The sequence below is a fragment of the Gymnogyps californianus genome, chromosome Z, assembly GCF_018139145.2.
Source record: "Gymnogyps californianus isolate 813 chromosome Z, ASM1813914v2, whole genome shotgun sequence".
In the NCBI taxonomy this organism is placed as follows: domain Eukaryota; kingdom Metazoa; phylum Chordata; class Aves; order Accipitriformes; family Cathartidae; genus Gymnogyps; species Gymnogyps californianus.
In genome coordinates this window covers 70019335-70038195 of record NC_059500.1, presented here as the reverse complement: position 1 = coordinate 70038195, position 18861 = coordinate 70019335, and the positions used below count along the sequence as shown (strand labels likewise).

Sequence of the window (18861 nt, the reverse complement as noted above, 5' to 3'; positions counted from 1 at the left end):
GGAATGTGCCTAGTACTAGACTATCATCTGAACTAGCTAGTGGAGGGAAACTCTTATACTTGATTTGCATTAACCAATTTAATCTTAATTAGGTCAGAGAGCAAAATTGAGTCTAGATTTTCTGCCCTAATGATGTGGCTTGCTGTGGTTGGGATTTCTTGGGATTCAGTCCCTGTTAATACATTATGTTGTTCCTCTTCATAAGACTATAGAGAGATGGATCAATATTCCCATAAAGTAGCTAGTAAATTGAGGGCATAAAGAAATTAAAAAGCATACCCAATGTCATGGTGGGGGCTACTGAGTAGATTCAGGAACCTCATTCTAGCCTGCTGATACCTTAAGATGAAAGATTGTCTTTGCTTTTGATATCAACAGCATGGGTCTTGATCACTATTTTTTTTTTTTTCCTTCAGAACTGTCTGGAGTGGAACGTATCTTACCTCTAACCACTGTTCTCTCAGATCTGCTTTGTAACTTAGCTAAACATTAATATTTTTGTGTCCGTTTTGTGCTCCTAGAATCCATTGTGTTTCCAGTAACGTACCTTAACATTTCCAAGGATTTGGCTCTTCAGCAGCTGCTGGTGGAATGGGATGTTGGCAAGTCAGCACATGATGCTGAGCTGGCAATGTCTTTTGAAATACAAGTCCGTCGAACAGATGAAACTACTGCTGTGTGGACAGTAAGTGTATTTTAAAAAAAGGTGTATTAGTTATTTACAATATAAAGGAAGCTAAAGGAAAATCAAATGTTCAGATGCATATGCAGATAGCTTTGCTGTATAGGTTTACGACTTACAACATAGTATTTACAAAACAGTACTAGAAATACCTCTGTATTTCACTAGGTGCGACACTTGGTCTAATGTTATGCCCAGTTTTTGTGCAAAAAAATTATTGGCTCAGATGAAGAAGTCTTTTCCACCTGTGCAGAATGTAGATATGCCTTGCATACCCTTATTGAGGGATTGTGGTGAGCAGACTTAGGAGATCTGATTTTGAAGGCCTCTGTTTCCCTTTTAAGGTGCAGGTCCCCTAAGCAGCCTCCCAGAAACATCCCTTCTATTGCTCCTAAAGGCAGGCTTTTTTATAGCATGATTAATACCCTTCACTGGGGACTAACTGAGCATGAGTCATGTTGCTGCAACTCCTCTCACCTTATGAACAAAATTATAGTCTCAGTGTGAGCGAAGCCTTTTAAGCCCTGTGCTTGGCCCTGTTAGCAGTTACCTTATACCCACCTCTTCCACTTAAGGAAGAAGTAGTGATGTCTCCTTTGCAAAGTCCCTGTCCTGCTAGTTTTCCTTAACACCTAAACCAGCCAAATTTTCTGAAGAGGTGGAGATCACCCAAATCATAGGCTTAGGCCTGCTCCCGATGTTTTCCCCAGTTCGTGACTTCAGTGTGAGAACTTTTGTCTCCAAAGAAAATTTCCTCTCCTTTGGAACTGACAAAATCTTTTGGGAACTAAATGCGTGTTTTAGGGATATTATAACCTATTATGAGTCATCTGCTGATTGAACTATAGAAGAATATGAAATGCACATGTTAAAACTTAGTAAAACTGGAAAACTGCTCTAGCTCATTTAAAGCTGCTATTTGTGAGAAAGCACATAAAGCAGAGAAGGGCTTATGTTTCTGAAACCAGAAGTCAATAAAATAAGATGGGCACAGTTAAGAATCACAGCTTACTGTGATCAGCCAAATTGGTAGTATTTTGTCTCTGAGTTTGAAGAACAACATCTTCACTGAAGATGAGCTCTATGCAGTTCAGAAGATTTTGACCACTTTGATACATGGGGTAGGATTTTTAACACCCCATGAGTAGATCTAAGCCTGCAGAAACTGGGCCCGTATAGCTACAAACAATTAATTGATTTTTTTGGAGTATCCTTCCAACAAACTCTTATTAACTTGCTGGAAGAAAGAAAGAGTTTTTCAAATCCAAGGACGTAATCTGTTCTGTTACTCATAATAAACACGAGAAGGAAAATAAACAGGGTATTTTGGATGTCACTACCACACAGGAATGTATTTGCTTCTGTGTTTTTCTGAAGAATGTGTACCAATAAAAAAACTCTGTGAGTCTGCTCATACCAAAGCACGGACAGTCTATATAACTTCCAAAGCAGTGAGTACATTCCTCAGTGCTATAACTGAGAAGCTAAATTGTAAACTGCTTGCAGAGTTTTTCTCAGAGTGGTGGTATTATGAAAGTGCAGGTGTTGCTGATGGAAAGCAGTAATGGAGAGCAGCTCTCTAGTTGTCAGTGTGAGCCAGGGCTCTGGTACAGCTCATATGAGCAGCATGGATCTATATGCTGAGAATCTGGTAAGGTTGCTTTAAGAAGTACTGAAATATATGTTCTGTTCTAAAATGTATTCCTAATTACAGGTGATTAATTGAAATTTTTGAGCCATTTTTTCCTGCTTCTTATGGGCTGTCATGCCAGGGGAGATTCACACTTGGGGTACATTTTCATCTGTCTGTCTGTCTGACTACCTGGTGCCCTGGTTAGTTTGAGTTGCTGTGCCTGTATTGGTGCAGCTCATTTAGTGCCCAGGTGGGCCTTAGTAGGTACATGCTGAGAGAAACTTGTAGGATATCTTTGTAGGATATCTTCTCTTAGAGAGCAGCAGAACATTTTATGTCTTTTTCAGTTTGTCTGCATTTATATAACTCAACATAAAAATGTTTGCCAAATTACGGAGCATTTAGCTCTCATGACTTTTGAACTCCATTTTATATTTTAGGCTGTCCTTCTTCTATTACATTCATGGAGCTCTAACAGTTTTGGATGTATTTTTTCATGTTTCTTACATGTGCATGTTACAGCAGTCAAGCATTTCTGGGAAATCAGCAGATATTTTCCTACTCTGCCTGTCACTGATGGTAGTACTGTCCTCAGATGCTGTGCCTCAGAACTACAATGAGATATCATCTGCATAAATCCTTACTGGCCAGGGCAGATTCCTGCTGTAATTCAGAGCCAGGGATATGTAACCCAGAGCATTAGACAAAGTGCACGTGCAGGCAGCAGCATCTGTGCATGCTATTACTTATGTAATAGCAGGCACAAATAACCCACTGAAAGTCTCTGAGAGCGAATCCATGTCATGAGAAGGAGGGCCTGACTCACAACTACGTTGTCAGAATCAAGTAGTCTTGCCAGCACATCAGTCACTCCACCGCTGCTAGTACAGATTTGTAAGCAGTTACTTAGCTTACTAGTTACTTAATGTGAGATCATGTGTAGCAAGTGGGATTTCAGAGATTCATTTTTCAAAAGCATTTTCCTCCTTTGAACTTTCTCTCACTGCTTTTGATTGTACTTCCAAAGCGCCTACACATCGCTGTGTTTTTAATACTTTGCCTTACTGGCCTTTGTAGGAGTTTCATAACGTCACACTTGATAAATCAGGAAAACCTCTTCATTGGATATGGGATTCAGACTTACCTTTGGAGTGTATGTCACACTCAGTGAGAATCAGGAGCAAAGCCGAAGCATCAAAAATGTGGAGTCAGTGGAGTCTGTGGGAGACTGTCCCAGGTAAGCAAAACAAGACTTTGCAATACTGATTTTATTTTTCCCAGTACAAAACTAGATTGTAATTCACTGGTGACTGTAACGGTGAAGTCCAATTCAGCACAGATGGCATCAAATAAAAAATCCATTTTGAACTCTTTCGTCTCTAAGCACTAACCAACTCTGGGTTTTTTTGCTGGCAATAATAGCAATGCTTCAGCCATTGTTTGAATTTGCACACTATGTTCCTAAGCTAGTAGACCAAAAGTTTCAGAGCTTTTCTTGCTCACACATTAAAACAATGTAGTACATAGAGTGACATGGGATCTTGGATAGGCTCTAGCATAGCCTGTCACCAGGTCAGACACAGCCCTGGCCCAGACTGGGGGAGAGGAAGTGCATAGCTATGGCTACATGATCTGATGCATGTGTTGCTTTTGTCTGGGGTTCATAGCTTTGATTAGTATTAAAGAAGCAGAGAGAGAGGAACAAGTCAGCTTGTTATGTCACTTGGAATGAACTTCTGTGAATAATATGAGAGTAAACAGGGAGTGACCCAATAATGTAATTAATGATATCACAACCCCCTTTTTTTTCAGATTACAATGTCTTACTAGAATAGTTTGGTTTCCAGACAATTTGATTTAAACAAAATATGTAACTGCTTTAGAAAAAATGACTACAGTGATTTTGTAAAGAAACACTATTCTTGTTCGGAGCAGCAAGAGCTTTTAGTTATGGGAGACATCATGGGTAGTAGAAGCATCACAGGTCTGTATACTTGGATTGTGGCACATAAATTGCCCATCTCCCTCACCTTATATAATGGGAAATAGGATGCAAGACTCCCTTTCTTTCTCACTAGCCTCAATCTTGGAGATTGTATTTTTTCAATTGAAACTGGATAGGGATCAAAAATACTATTTCTTTGTCACAAACTGATCCTGCATTACAGGCTTAATTTAGAGCTCTCTGAAAGATAGTGACTCTAGACTTCACCAGATTTTTGGATCAGATTCTTGAGAGCAGATTTTATCTCCAACCTGTGCAAGAACCTGTGAGTCACTTAAATCTCACTAATTTTTACATCCAGCAAAGAGTCCAACATTGAAAGCCATAGGAGTCTCATTCCAAGCTGAGTATCCACTTACTGATCTGATTCATTCAATGTTGACTCCTCTTAGCTGACCTCTGCATGAGCTTCAGAACATGACATTTTTCTAGCCCCCTGCTCATAATCTTCAAGAGCAGGCATTTTGGCTGTAAGCATCAGCCTGTTCATAGGTGCAGGAGGTAGTGTTCATCTGTAAAGGCAGTTCTTGAACACACACTCTTTGTTGCCCCTAAGTGAAAGGCAGTGAGATGGATTTAGTCTCTTAGGTAGTTTGTGGGACTACGTTATATGTTTATGGGTTTAAGAGAAATATAGGTATGATTACATGTGAAGTTAATCTCTGTATGGGGAAGAATACTAAATAAAAATCCATGAATGGATAATATAACATTAGCAGATTCATGTATAAATGCTCAGTAATGTGTTCTAGTTGAAGGCTGCTGCCATGAGCAGGTTTTGAAATGGATTATTATGTATTAATTTGCAGGCCTGGACACTTCAAATAACAGTGGACCACAAATCTTTCCCAATGAAAAAATTGTAGAGGAAGGCTCTGATATCACTTTTTGTTGCATTGGAAGGAAAGGTCAAATCATTAAGGAATTCTTTCTAGTCCCAGATGTTCATATTTTCAATCACACAAACGGTCACGTCGGAGTTCTTATTGTGAAAAATGTGGCACATCAAGCGCCTGACATCACTGCCTACTGTCGAGAGTCTTGCAATGAAGGGCAATGCTATGATAGTGCAGTTTTCTTTGTGGGTAGTAAGTGAACGCTTTATTACAGTTCTATTTTCCTGTTGTTATTAAGTTAAGAATGGCTGTGGGGAATGGGGGCAGGAAAAAAAAAGCTTACTGTAAGTTGTCATTGTCCTGTCATGTTCAGCTGAACTCTGTTTAATATCTGACTTCAGATCTGTACACTTGCATATAGAAAGCATCAAAGAATAGCATTGAATATGTTCAGATTAATCTCATTACTTGATCATAGGACAGGTGACTGATTTTTAAATAGACTTACCCATTTAGGAGTTCAGCTTCATTGTATGTGTGCACATGGTAAAAACTCAGCACAGTCCCCCTTTCGAAAGCGATTAGCAATTTTTACAGTTAGAAAACAATACAGATTAATGAATGTATGAATGTAATAAAAAATAGTAACATACAGAAGTGTTTGGATTGCAATTAATTTATGGTGTTATCCTGATTTTCTCTGCAGAGTGGTCATTGAGTAAGTGTAATTGAAATAATAACATCTGTAGTAAACTAGACTTTGTATATATCCATTATTTCTAGTTTGTTAATATAGTAAAAAGGTTGATGACTTTTGCCTTGACTGCCATGCTGTTGGTGTTTTTTTGATTATTCCCTCTGACAAGAACCACCTGATACACCTAATGATTTTTCCTGCCAAACTCAAGACATGAGAATAGTAACATGTACTTGGAGCCAAGGAGGAGAAACCTATCTTTATGGACGTCATTCACCAAAATACACCTTGTCTGAAAAGTAAGTCTCCTCATTGTTATATTAACTCTGGCCTGTGCTGTACAGAACAGTCATGTTCTTTCCTTTAAAATCTGTGGAAATGTTATCCTTGTTGAAGTTAGCTGCCTGCCTCTTTCCAGCTCACTGATCAGCTTATTTAACAACGTTTTAGCAGTGCAGAACTGCTTTGAATTAGACTTCCTGTAACAGAATTGCAGGTCCATCAGACCAGGTTCTGCTTGATGAAGCTTGTTCTAACCATTCTTTTGGGTTAATTTGTTTCGATATCTTTCAGTAGTTATGAAGACACCCTGCAATCAGGATATAGGTAACTTAAAAGTATAACATAATTATTGGGTAACACACACAACAGATAACTAGGATTTAATCAGCTGGTAGGCTGAGTATTAGTGTGTTCACAATCCATTGACACTAATGCTGACTCAAACTGATGATTCCCAGCTAACCCTCAGTTAGCCAGATTAGCCTCCCTAGTTCCTTTTCTTTAGGATTTTATAATTTTACATGCTGGTGTTTTCCTTCTTGAGTCCTTCAGCTACTGACAATCCTATCTCAAAGATCCTACTTCTATCTATAATTTCTATAATTTGAGGGTTGGGGTTTTTTTGTTTTGTTGGGTTTTTTGTTGTTGTTGTGGGTTTTTTTGGGTTTGGGGTTTGTTTTTTTTTTTTTGGTAAAATCTCTCTGCAGACTTTCTCACAGCTCTTTCTTAGCAGTCTGAGTCAAGGCTACACAGCTGTGGCATATCAGACCTGGCCCTTGGCTACTTGCTACAGAGACATCTAAATGGAGAGGAGGGGGGCTTTACAGCAGGGCCTGCAGAGAAAGGGGAACTCATAAAACAGGACAGATGCCTAATCATCACAACAAACTTTCATCAAAAGATCTCAGCAGAAGGCAGGTCATTATTGTGTATACCTTTGTGGTCTCTGCATCATTCACTTCCATTAAGATATTATGATGGTGATTTAAAAATGGAAGTTGAGAAGATGCACTTGAAATTACGGCTTCATTTAAAAGCACAATAGTAGACATGTGAATGGTTCAATTCTTGGCAAATAAGTCCCTAGTTTAGAATTTCCATGAGGAAATCACAAAAAGTAATTTAACTGTATCTTAAAAGGGTAAAGTAAACTTAGACTTTGAAGAAAACTTCTAATTGTAAGAATACCTATATTCATTCTACTTCACGCTATGGGAAAGAACTGGATGGCTTCTTATAGTCCCCTTGGCCTTATTTTTTATGATGCTGTATTCTAGTTGGGCATCAAAAATTTCAACATCTATGTCTATCGTACATTGTGGAAAAACGTGTTTCTCTCTTTCCCCCCATCCCCCTTCTTTGATAGGTTTTCCCAAAAAACGGTTCCATGCACAGTAAGTTGTTCTGAGCAGTGCTCGTGTTCTTGGGATATAGGCCAGCAGAGGATCTGTAATGTCACAGTGACTGTGGAAAACCCACTGGGAAAGAAAACTGCCACAGATGTTTTTGATGTAACTCACAGAAGTAAGGTCTTTTCTATGTCTTTGTTGAGTTTTTTTTTTTCTTGCAGGCCTTGTCCTCCTTCTGACCTTAATACTTGAGTGTCCCGGGTTACAGTATGGAAGTCCTTGATTTTTATCTTCACAGTTTTTATTAGTTATCTGTCCCTGTGCTATAGTTACCTGCTGTCTCTTCAGTTTCAGCTTTGCAAAGTGTTAATGGTAGAAAACAGCTTCCCTCCAAAGGTCAGATTTGGTTATTGAAATGACCCCTTAATGCTTCAAAATCTGTTGCTTTGCTGAAGCTGGTTCATAGTATAGGAAGCAACATGATAGAAGGATATAAAATGGGGAGTTCAAGAAAAATATCTGTGTAGGTTACTTGGGAATTCAGTCCTTTCTCCAAAATATTATTGCTGATGTTACTGTCTTTCCAAAATAAAATGGAGATGCACATTTTGAAAAGTGAGTAAATAAAATTACTAACACCTCTCAAATGAGATGTGATACGGGTGTAAGCAGCTGTTGCCAGGAAAGAAGTGATAGTGCTAACCTGTCTTGGTGCTAATATGGGACAGTAACATCTGCTGTGCAACTGTAAGGGAGGAAGAGTAGTTCATCATCAGTGAAATAAAACAGGTTATTCTGTGAGCAGTAACTGATGGCTGTGGTTCCTTCTTCCCTATTAGTTGTGTCCTTTATCACAGTGTGCCCCTGGTCCCATAGTTTCCTACCTGCTTCTGCCTCAAAACACCTGGGTATTTCCTGTGTCTCCAGCAGTATTTCCAGTTCTCCTTGTGTCCTCTAGCCCCACCACATCCACCCCAGTGTTCCCAAGGTCCTGTGGCTGCCTTATCTGTTTGAAGAAGCAGGAGGCAACATGTGCTTTACTTTGTTCTGAAGCTGACAGGCTGATGGACGGGGAGGCTGATGGTGTAACTGCTGCGTTTTGGCAGCACTTCCTTCCTCAGAGGCACTGATTACAGTTTTGCTAGACACACTTTTTCATATGACTTGTAGGAATATATGTTAAATGCCTGTCTCTGTTAAATTTGTCTTAGAGAGGCATGAGGGTTCTAAAAGTTGATTATTTGATTGATTGGAAGTGGAAGAAACAGAGCAGGAAGAAAGTGGAGGAGTAAACTGACAGGTTGTAGTGAGACAACACAATATTATAAACTAAGTTTTCATGGGAAATCAGGCTAAAATAGGTTACATTCAATGTGCTAAGAACATTGAAGCTTTACTACAATTTTCTTTTTCCAGTTCTAGTGATTGTTACAAGTTAAAGAAATGATATATAATATTTATGATGAGTTAACCTTTTAAATAGTGATTGTTGTAAAGTCCTTTATGTTTTCTCTGATTCTGGACACATTTACAGTAGAATTTTCCTTCTCAAAGGATGTCAGCAAGTATAGGAAAACTGAAGTCCATCGTTTCCAATTCTGCATGTGGTAGCTGGGGCCTTCTATATCAAACACAAACTCGTCTGAGTCTGGAAGTCCTCAAATTGTAATTCATGGTCCATGAAGTTCTAGGATAATGGCCAAAGCTGTAAACATACCACTCACTCGCATTGCCATGTCTTATTCCTTACAATTGGACTGATAATATGGGAGAGTTTGAGATCTGCTGCTCTCACTGCATACTGCTTACATAGCAGTAAAGGATCTCAGAAGTAACATTGGCACTGTTTACCAGAGGGTAACTACTGGCAGGAGTCAATGTAAGAGTTGTGAACAAAATTTCTGGTGAAGAGGCTGGATTCTGGGGTGTAGAAATGTGGCAAATGTTACTCACCATGCTCCATCAGGAGCCTCCGCCAGGCCCTGGATTAGAGAATTTTACTGGATTTGCAATAAAAGTTTCTGACTCTTTCTTTTGTTCATGATGTCCTAAAACATTTCCAAGTCAGCACAAGGGTTTTTTTTTAATCTTGTATAACATTTACTTACATTTACATTCTGAAATTAATTTTTACTAATTTATATCTGCTTCTCCTATAATGGCAGAAAAAGCTGTATTTCTTATTTGCTTTTACTACTCAGCTAAAATACCCTGAAACACTTTTGCATATATTTTATGTTTTACAAGAGCTAACTCAGATTTTCCATTGGCAGTTTATCCTGCTGCACCTTTCCAGCTGTGGGAAGAATGCACAGATACAGAAATCACATTATATTGGAAACATCGAAACAAAGGCATTGAACTCTTTTGTCAGACTGAAGTGCTCCAACCCGATGGGAAAGTAGAACTGGTATGAAACCTCAATTTCATACACAAAAACATAGCTTTTGATGTGAGATTAGAAAATAATTCCCCAGCAATATGAATACACTCTAAATCTTGTGAGCATGTTGATGTGTCTTGTTTTCTGGATTTGTTTGCTACCAAGCTCTACACTGGTGATGTGGTCCATGTGGGCAGCCATTGGTGGCACTAATTCATACTCACAACACTTTGTATACTACTGGCCAAAGTGTATGCTGTGACTGGTCTGCATATGTGGCTCTGTCCTCTGCTGGATGGGTTCTGAGATTTGTTGAAGTAAATGAAAATACTTACGGGCCTTATAATTGCTGTTAACTATTGCTAATCTTGATTTGTCGTGTTTTTATTACTCGTATCATCTTACACACAAATGGTGGAGAGGTGCATTGAAGGCTTTTTTTATATTAGTCCAGGAGCTTTCTGTGTACTATTGACTGTACTTCATGGTAGTGTGTCTGGTTTGTAGTGAGGGAATCCCAGAACTGTTTTTCTTCCCATCCTCTTCCACCTACTTGAAGATTATTCGAGTTGACTCCTTGTCTTGTTCCACCTCTTTCACAAACGGTGAGGCTGACTGACTCTTTGCATGCATACTGTGGTTTCTCCGTAGCCATTTTCTTATGAAGGCAGCTTGCCTCTACATCGTGGTTTAAGCCCAGCCGGCAACAAAGCACCATGCAGCCGCTCGCTCACTCCTCCCCGCCCCCCCCAGGTAGGATGGGGAGGAGAAAATACAGCAAAAAAACCTCGTGGGTCAAGACAAGGACAGGGAGGGATCACTCACCAATTATGGTCACAGGCAAAACAGATTCGATTTTGGGGAAAAATGAACCAATTTAATTTGTTAACAACCAAACCAGAGTAGAATGATGAGAAATAGAACCATATCTTAAAAACACACCTTTCCCCCACCCCTCCTTTTCTTCCCGGGCTCAGCTTTGCTCCCAATTCCTCTACCTCCTTCCCCCGCAGCGGTGCAGGGGGACGGGAATGGGGGTTGCGGTCAGTTCGTCCCACATTGTCTCTGCCGCTCCTTCCACAGCGGGAGGACTCCTCACACTCTTCCCCTGCTTCAGCGCGGGGTCCCTCTCACGGGGGTCAGCCCCGATGATTTTCTCCAACTCAAGTCCTTTCCACGCACTGCAGTCCAGCGTGGGCTTTACCACAGAGTCGTGGCCTTTTCTGGGCCCAGCCACCTGCTCCGGCGTGGGGTCCTCCAGGGGCTGCAGGGGAATCTCTGCTCCACCGTTAACCTCCATGGGCTGCAGGGGGACAGCCTGCCCTCTCACCACGGGCTGCAGGGGAATCTCTGCTCCGGCGCACCTCCTCCCTCTCCTTCTTCACTGACATCGGTGTCTGCATGGTTGTTTCTCTCACATCCCACTCCTCTCCTCACTGGAGGGCCTCTTCTTCTGCCGTCTTCTTCCTCTCCTGCTCTCTTTACTTTAGCTGCTGCTGCTGCTCCTCCTCTTCTTTGTCTTCTTCTTCATCCTCCATCTTGCTCTCACACCCCCTCAGGAGTTTTTTCCCCCCCCACCTTCTTAAGTATGCTATCATAGAGGCGCTACCACCGTTGCTGATGGGCTCTGCCTTGGCCAGAGGCAGGTCCAGGCTGGAGCCAGGGAAGCTTCTAGCAGCTTCTCACAGGAGCCACCCCTGTAGCCCCTCCCTTGCTACACAAACCCAGCACACTCTAGCTTATTAAAAAGGCATTACGAAGATCAGGGTCAAGCTGCGTTCTGTCTTAAGTATTGCTCGAGAGCTGTTAGATCAAATGGCTGCCACAGTTGACTATTGCAGGAGACAGCTTAGAGGAGAGGCTTAAAAGCACGCTCACTTTTTGACTCTTTCCAGCACTCACCCTGTCTCTTAGGAGGGAGTGGGGGAAAACATTGGGGAAAAAATGGAAAGAAAAGGTAGCTGTAGATGCTGTGCATAGATCTGGAACAGCATCCTACTTACATGAACTGAGTAAGAGACCCAGACTCTGTGAGGACCAGATCTCAGTAAATTCCCTACTTGATGTAAAGAGCAGTCATTTGACAGGTTGTGAGTGACTCCTACTCAGACAGTTACACAGAGACAGCTTGCAGACCTCCTTTTGCATCTCCCAGTCTTTTGATCTTGTGCCCTTTTTTTTTTTTTTTTGAGTATTGTTCTATGATCTTTTCCAAGTCAAGCTTAACTGGCTATCATAGGATCTAGAAGAAGAACTATTTTTTCAGACAAAAACCTCTTCCTAATGAAGCTGAACTGAGCTCTGACTGTTCTGTTTTTCTGTCTTGCAGCATAATGGTTCAGACACACATCTCCATTATGCCAGCATCACCCTGGGTGGACTGCAGCCATACACTGAATACACAGCTAGAGTACACTGTGGGGCAGCTAAGCATTTCTGGAGGTGGAGTGAATGGAGTGAAGCCCGAACCATCAGAACAAAGGAAGCAAGTATGTCCAGCCTATTGAGAAGGGAAGCTTGAAGGACGTTCTTTGCTTGTAACCTCTGTTTGCTATTCGTTGCTACTCTTCTGCTGTGTAACTAAAGCAGAGGCCTGTTGCATGCATACAAGTAGAAGCACACTAAGCGAATTTTAAGAAGGTGTCTTCTTAAACAACTCTCATCCTACCTGCCAGTGTCTGTCATTTCATCCAGTGCAGGCAGTGGGAAATCCAGATGACTGGGAGGATGGACAGACTGAGTTACAGTGTTCTGTGAGGGCTGGAGGAACTGTGCAGAGGTGGGAACAAGCACCTGGGAACTGCAAGCAAAGAAAGATTTTCTAGGGAAATGAACCAGACGTTCATTCAGAAAAAAGAATGAAGGGAGGAAAAAGTTAAAGGATAATGTTTTGGCAAGACCTGGGAGTGATGGGGAAAAAAGAAGTTTTGCGGGTGGAATTTCTTCAAATGGGAGGAAGCAATTAAATGGTTTATCCTTTCTGCACCTAGAGCATCTTTGTTTTGCTGTATTTATTGCAGCTCCATCAGGGAAACTGGACATCTGGAGAGAAATTACACCAGTTCTGGGGGGGCAGAATGTGACCTTGTTCTGGAAGGTGAGACATTGGAACAGAAATGGAAACAAACCCCTTCATAAAGGGGCTGGAAACTTCTCCCATGAACCTTAACAAGTTTGTATGCACTTAACAGCAATTCAGAATGAAAAAGTCTTTTAAGAATCTAAGACAAATATTATATTTAACATATTTCAGAACCTATGTAGCTGTATGACGGTGTGCTGTCCTGGCATTTCAGACATATACTTCTGTTTTTCTAAGTATTTTAACAAGACAAATCTCATTACTGAGATTTCTGCATTTCCATTTCAACCAGTATATGTATGCATGTATGGAAACAAGTGTTTATATTTGTACAGAAATAATACATCCAATTAGTTATTTGAAGTTCTAAATGCTCCTCTTATATTTTTTCGGCAAAATTTACTAAGTAATTGGTGTCTACCCCCATAACTTTTTCCCCAGCAAGCACCAAGTTTTCGAGCAAATGGAAGAATTATTTCGTATGAAGTAACCTGGGAAAAAGTAGAAAATGGCTCTAAGCCTGAAAGCATCTCCTTTTCATCAGTCTACAATAGCACAAGGATTTCCATTGATAACCATTCCTACAGAATCAGTATCATGGCAAAGAACAATGTTAATTATTCACTTCCTTCAGTATTGATCATCCCTAGAGCTACAGGTAACAGTAAGAGTATTTTCAGTTAGATTTCCATTATGAGAGTTTTGTTTCTACCTCTTTTAAGTGAAGTGATAATTTAGCATCTTGGAAAAAATTAACGTGGCCTGTTAACTCACATCACTGCTATCTGGAAATTATTACTGTATTTTTGCCTACAGGGTGGTAACTGTATGTATATTAAGCTTAAGTGCCTTGATCCATCCCTTACAGCAGAAAGTCTGTTTTGCACAGAGAGTCTCCACAGATTGTTTGTGACTCTAGGTTTCTGCAGTTGAGTTCTTTTTATGAATATATAGTAATAATTACTGGATATTTTTTGAGCTGTCAGCTTGCAGCATACACAGAGATCAGCTTTCAGCATGTGAAAGATCCAATATGTCTGATAGTGAAGGAATGCAACTATCTTATTGTTTTAACAGCTTATCATAGAAACTATATTGATCTTCATTTATGAATCTGAAGTCTCATGCAGGAAAATAATAGAGACTCTGTTTTGTTTGTTCCTAGGCACCGAAGAGCTTCAAGAAGAACAGGTTAATGGTACAGATGATGGCATTTTTATTTCCTGGGAGCCCAGACATATATATGACGGTTACATTATCGATTGGTGTAACTTTCCAATGTTGCAGCCCTGTGATTTGCAGTGGAAGAGATTTGGGCCCAACACTTCCAGTGCTCTGATCAACTCAGGTGAAAGCCGAACAATTTTTCTTTCTGATGTCTGTGCAGCAATCTTTCATGCTGTGGGCATTAACTGAATTTAGGAAACAAATCCTGTGCAGTATTGAAGTCTGTGCAGTGCAGGTGTAATTCTTCAAAGGCATGTGGCATCATGTTTTGCCTAGCAAACAAATTAGACACCACAAATGTGCCAGCACCATTAAGCCTTGGAAGTCAGCATAGTATTTTAGAAAAAAACTCTTCTGAGTAGCTTGTAGTAACATCTTGAAGGAGGATGGTGAGGTTAATGAACGAGTTAAAAATCTTGTAGCTGGAGAGATGCAAAATGGAGCTCTGCCTTATTTGTAACATGGATCAGAAGTTTAGATTTGGGCAATTTAACATCCACTGTGTAGCGAGAGGTTTAGTGCTGTCAGTGTGCCACAAATAATGTGTCTCAGCACCAGTCCTTGCTTAGGACCAGTTGCGTGGTTTTTATCCCAGTGGTGGCCATTAGACCTAAATCCTTTCTGGCTGTGTGAAAGTTGCTCTGATATACTTCCACAGCTGCAGGAATATAGCCTTCCTGGAGTCTCTGGAGCTGTGAGTTCACTCTGGAATGAAACATGTTTGAACAAAATTTGACTGAACGCATTTCAATATGAAATAAAGGAACTGCACTTCAATTCATACAAACACATGGGAGCCTGCATCCTTACTGAAGGAGAGTGTGGTAGCACATGGAAAAAATGTTGTCCAATTCTTCAGTGGGTTGCACTTGGTTAATCTGAATGGGAGTGGATGTCAGTGAGGATAACATGGAATCCTGATGCATGTGTATGTGTCTACATTAAACAGTCCAAAACATGACCTTTGCCTGTGCCAGAAACAGAAATGAAATTATCTTGCTCTCTGATGCATTCGGAGTCTATTGTGCACTCATCTTGAATACTCTAGGGCAACAAAAATATATTAAACCCCCTCCTCAATTCTCTCTTTCAGACAGAATAAATGTGTTCAATTCACATTATGCACACTAAGAGTTGGTTTATCCTGTGTCTACTTCAGTTGCTTTAATAGCACAATAGCACACAAAGAAGATTTCTAATGGATTATAGACCTCTGTAGAAAGCAGTTAAGTAAAAGCAAAACCAAAAGACAAAACATAACCTATTTTTGTAATCAGTTCCACTATTTTCTAGCTGCTTTTGTTCCGGGGGTGAGATACGACTTCCACATCTATGGATCTGTTGCTAACAGAGCCTCCTTACTGGAGAGGAAGACTGGTTATCTCAGGGAGCTACGTAAGTTGGAAACATATTTAGGTTTTGTGTATTTGCTGAATTCATCTGTCACAAACGGAAGAATTCCACAGCCTTTCTCCTGCAACTAGCTAAAAATGCATTTGCTGTGTTGTTTCTATATCATCAGTGAAGCATTTAAAAGTTGTACAACAACGTACATGGCCCTACATTGAGGATATTTGACTAGTGCGGTGACCAGGTAGAGTCCATGTTAATTAGAATAGGTAAACAAAGCTGTGATTAGCAGTCACTGCTTTGTGTATCATGTGGGCTGCGTGAAGGCTCTGTGAAGTTGACAGTTTTTGTGGAGCGCTTTGGCTTTGTTCAGCTTTTAAATGCAAGTAAGATATAAACAGAAACACCACATGAGAATTTAGACATTTTTCAAGTGAGAAGAAAAACATTCTTGAAGAATAATGGCAAGCTTAACTTGAATTTCTTTTCTTCCAGCTCCTCTGCTTGACCCTACTGTGGATAAAGTTGAACTGACTTTCAATGCAGTAACACTATCTTGGGATTCTTATCACACAAATAAGTCACAGTCTGGTTTTGTAAGAGGCTACCATGTTTATGTGTCACCTATACCAGAGGACTGCAGTTTGAAAGGATCCACAAAACATGTTCTTCCAGGTAACTGAACTCTGGGATTTAGGAAGTTGTGTCGTTGGTATAGGTGAAAGACTTTGTGGCTGTGGCTGACATTGCAGTCTCTTAGAAAGTTCACATTAGGCAAGCAAATTGGCTCATTAGGCAATATATAGATTTCAACACCCGCTGCTTTTGATTCTTCTCTCATGCTTGAGCTGTTAATGGGCAGAGGTGGGTCCTGGCTTTATACAGATTTATAGTCCCCGTCCTGTTGTCCGTAGCTCCTTTTAACTCCAGTGTGAGCTCCAGAAAAGATTCTTGCAGTACTGTAGGAGGAGTCAAGTTTCTGCCTCTTGTGATCCGAGTTCTGGATGAATTTTGAAAACATCTGTTTGTGGTCTACTTGGATGAGAGTCATAGGAAGCATGTTAGTTTTACTAGGATTTGGGGTATTTTAGAAACAGATGGGATACAATTTATTTCCTTCAGAATTGGAGCACTGTGTAAATTCCCCATTTAAATTCTTTTATAGTGAAAGTATTTGTGGCTGTGCTCTACGGTGGAGTTCCTTCAGCAGAGCTGAGCTGTGGGGTGGCACAAAGCCACGTTTAAACTTTTGTATCTGATCTTCCCACTCCACACTCAAAACTGCTCCAGATGACTTTGCTCCGTTATAATTTTCAGATGTTTCCAACATGTTCAAGGACATATATATATTTTTTTTTCCTTGCCTCTTCTTCCAGTTGGGTCATGTCCTGTATCAGATCCTTCTGCTGATTAGACTAGTACCAGGCTCAAGAGCTTAGTTTGAACTGAAAGAGGCTTATGTAGGAGTTCCTGTCAGAACTCAGCTAACCGTAGAAGTACCATGATTCCGCAACTATTCCCAGTTAGACTTTAAAATGTTTAAATTGAAGATTTCTTGCTTCCCAGTTTGTCTGAGCTAGCAGACAAGGGGTGTGACTGGGAACAGGAGGAATAAGCTAACCCTTTTCTCCCTGGGGTCTGGGAGTTGCACAACAGAGAGGAAAAAGCGCTTTTTTCAGGCAGAGATTTCTTGCTTTTGATTATCTTCAAAGAACTTGACCTAAGCTTAAGGGCCACAGAATTCTGGCGAAAAAGGAAATGGCAGAACCCAAATCATTCTGTTAAAAAGCTCTAGTAAAAGGAAATTAAAATAAACAGTTGCAGCTTTTGACAGCAAATTATTAGGGCGTCTGCCAGAGGGTGGGCAATGCTGTGGACAGTCCAGTTAGAAGGGGTGTGAGTTCAGCCCAGTGGCAATGAGTCAGGATGCATCATCGTTCTCAGAAGAAAGTGTGCAACTTACAAAGAAGGTGGGTTGCAAATGTTCTGTTACTTCAGTGGTCTAGCGATCTCAGTTAAGCTGATTTGTAATATTTTGGGAAGACCTTATTGCAACCTTTCAATACTTAAAGAGGGCTTATAAGAAACATGGAGAGAGACTTTTTACCAGGGCCTGTAGTGATAGGACAAGGGGTAATGGCTTTAAACTAAAAGAGGGTAGATTTAGATTAGATATAAGGAAGAAATTTTTTACTTTGAGAGTGGTGAGACACTGGAACAGGTTGCCCAGAGAAGTTGTGGACACCCCATCCCTGGAAGCGTTCAAGGCCAGGTTGGATGGGGCTTTGAGCAACCTGGTCTAGTGAAAGATGTCCCTACCCACATCAGAGGCATTGGACTAGATGATCTTTAAAGATGCCTTCCAACCCAAACCATTCTGTGATTCTGTGATTCTGTGATTCTGTGATTCTGTGATTCTGTGATTCTATCTTATCTGTTTCAATTTAGATGATTCAGTGGTATGTAAATACACTATTGAGAACCCAGAAGAAAAGAGATACACCGTGAAACACCTGTTGTCAAACACAGAATACAAACTAGCGGTTAAAGCATATACAGGTGGAGGAGAGACTCCCAGTGTTGAGTTTATACGCATAAGTACACCGTTTAAATGTGAGTATTGGCTGTGGAAAATTTCTTCTAGCGGAAGGATGAGATGATTTAAAAGGTTAGAATAATCTTCCTTTCTCAAGGGAAAACATTTAATTCAATGTAACATGCAGTTGACAAAAGATCCAACTGAGAAATGAAATGTGCATACCAACACGGCATTTTGATACTTTTAAGTAGCTATGTTTTTTTTTTTATTTTAGAATGAAAATAATTTTACATCCTTATTTAAGTCTTGTATCTTTCTGGGAAATAGCTTAATATAGGCACATTTGCATGACTAGTGAGTCCTGTTTGTTAGAATGTGTGGAAGAATTGCATTTAGATTTAACTAGTTTTCTAACATGGGAAAAACTACAGACCTGTGTGCAGACAGATAATTTCTGTATGGACTCTTGAACTTCTATGTTGATTCTTATTCTCTTCAGTCTTTAAATCCATTGTCAAGTAAACTCCTTCGTAAGTCAATAAGAAAGGGTTGTTGGCTTGAGCATTGTAGTTTGCTAACTGGGCAGATCTGATCATCAAAGCAGAACAGGAAATCACTTGCCTGTGGTTCTGTTCCCTTGAAAATACCACTCAGCAGTTGTGGTTGTGAAACTTATGATCCAAATCGGAGATGCCTGGCTTTGAAAAATTTGTTGAGGGTGGAGGAGGAGGGGTCAGAAGGGGTGAAGCATTGGCTCACGCAAGGAGACTTCATGTTTTAGGCTAACTAGCAGAAC

The 18861-nt window shown here is 40.4% G+C and overlaps 1 protein-coding gene across 2 annotated transcripts in view; it reads left to right on the top strand.

Annotated features, from left to right (window-relative positions):
* The window catches only part of LOC127027648 (oncostatin-M-specific receptor subunit beta-like), a 33559-nt gene that overhangs the window by 10605 nt on the left and 4093 nt on the right, over positions 1 to 18861 (top strand). The window contains exons 4-16 of one of the 2 annotated variants that reach the window (XM_050913454.1): positions 522 to 685; positions 3393 to 3552; positions 5130 to 5408; positions 6023 to 6152; positions 7502 to 7659; positions 9758 to 9894; positions 12197 to 12356; positions 12888 to 12964; positions 13391 to 13607; positions 14115 to 14297; positions 15470 to 15571; positions 16022 to 16201; positions 17975 to 18139. In XM_050913454.1, the coding sequence (XP_050769411.1) occupies positions 522 to 685; positions 3393 to 3552; positions 5130 to 5408; positions 6023 to 6152; positions 7502 to 7659; positions 9758 to 9894; positions 12197 to 12356; positions 12888 to 12964; positions 13391 to 13607; positions 14115 to 14297; positions 15470 to 15571; positions 16022 to 16201; positions 17975 to 18139 (2112 nt within the window). Of the gene's footprint in view, positions 1 to 521; positions 686 to 3392; positions 3553 to 5129; positions 5409 to 6022; positions 6153 to 7501; positions 7660 to 9757; positions 9895 to 12196; positions 12357 to 12887; positions 12965 to 13390; positions 13629 to 14114; positions 14298 to 15469; positions 15572 to 16021; positions 16202 to 17974; positions 18140 to 18861 lie in introns of both variants that reach the window. The other variant, XM_050913453.1, reaches the window with a different exon arrangement.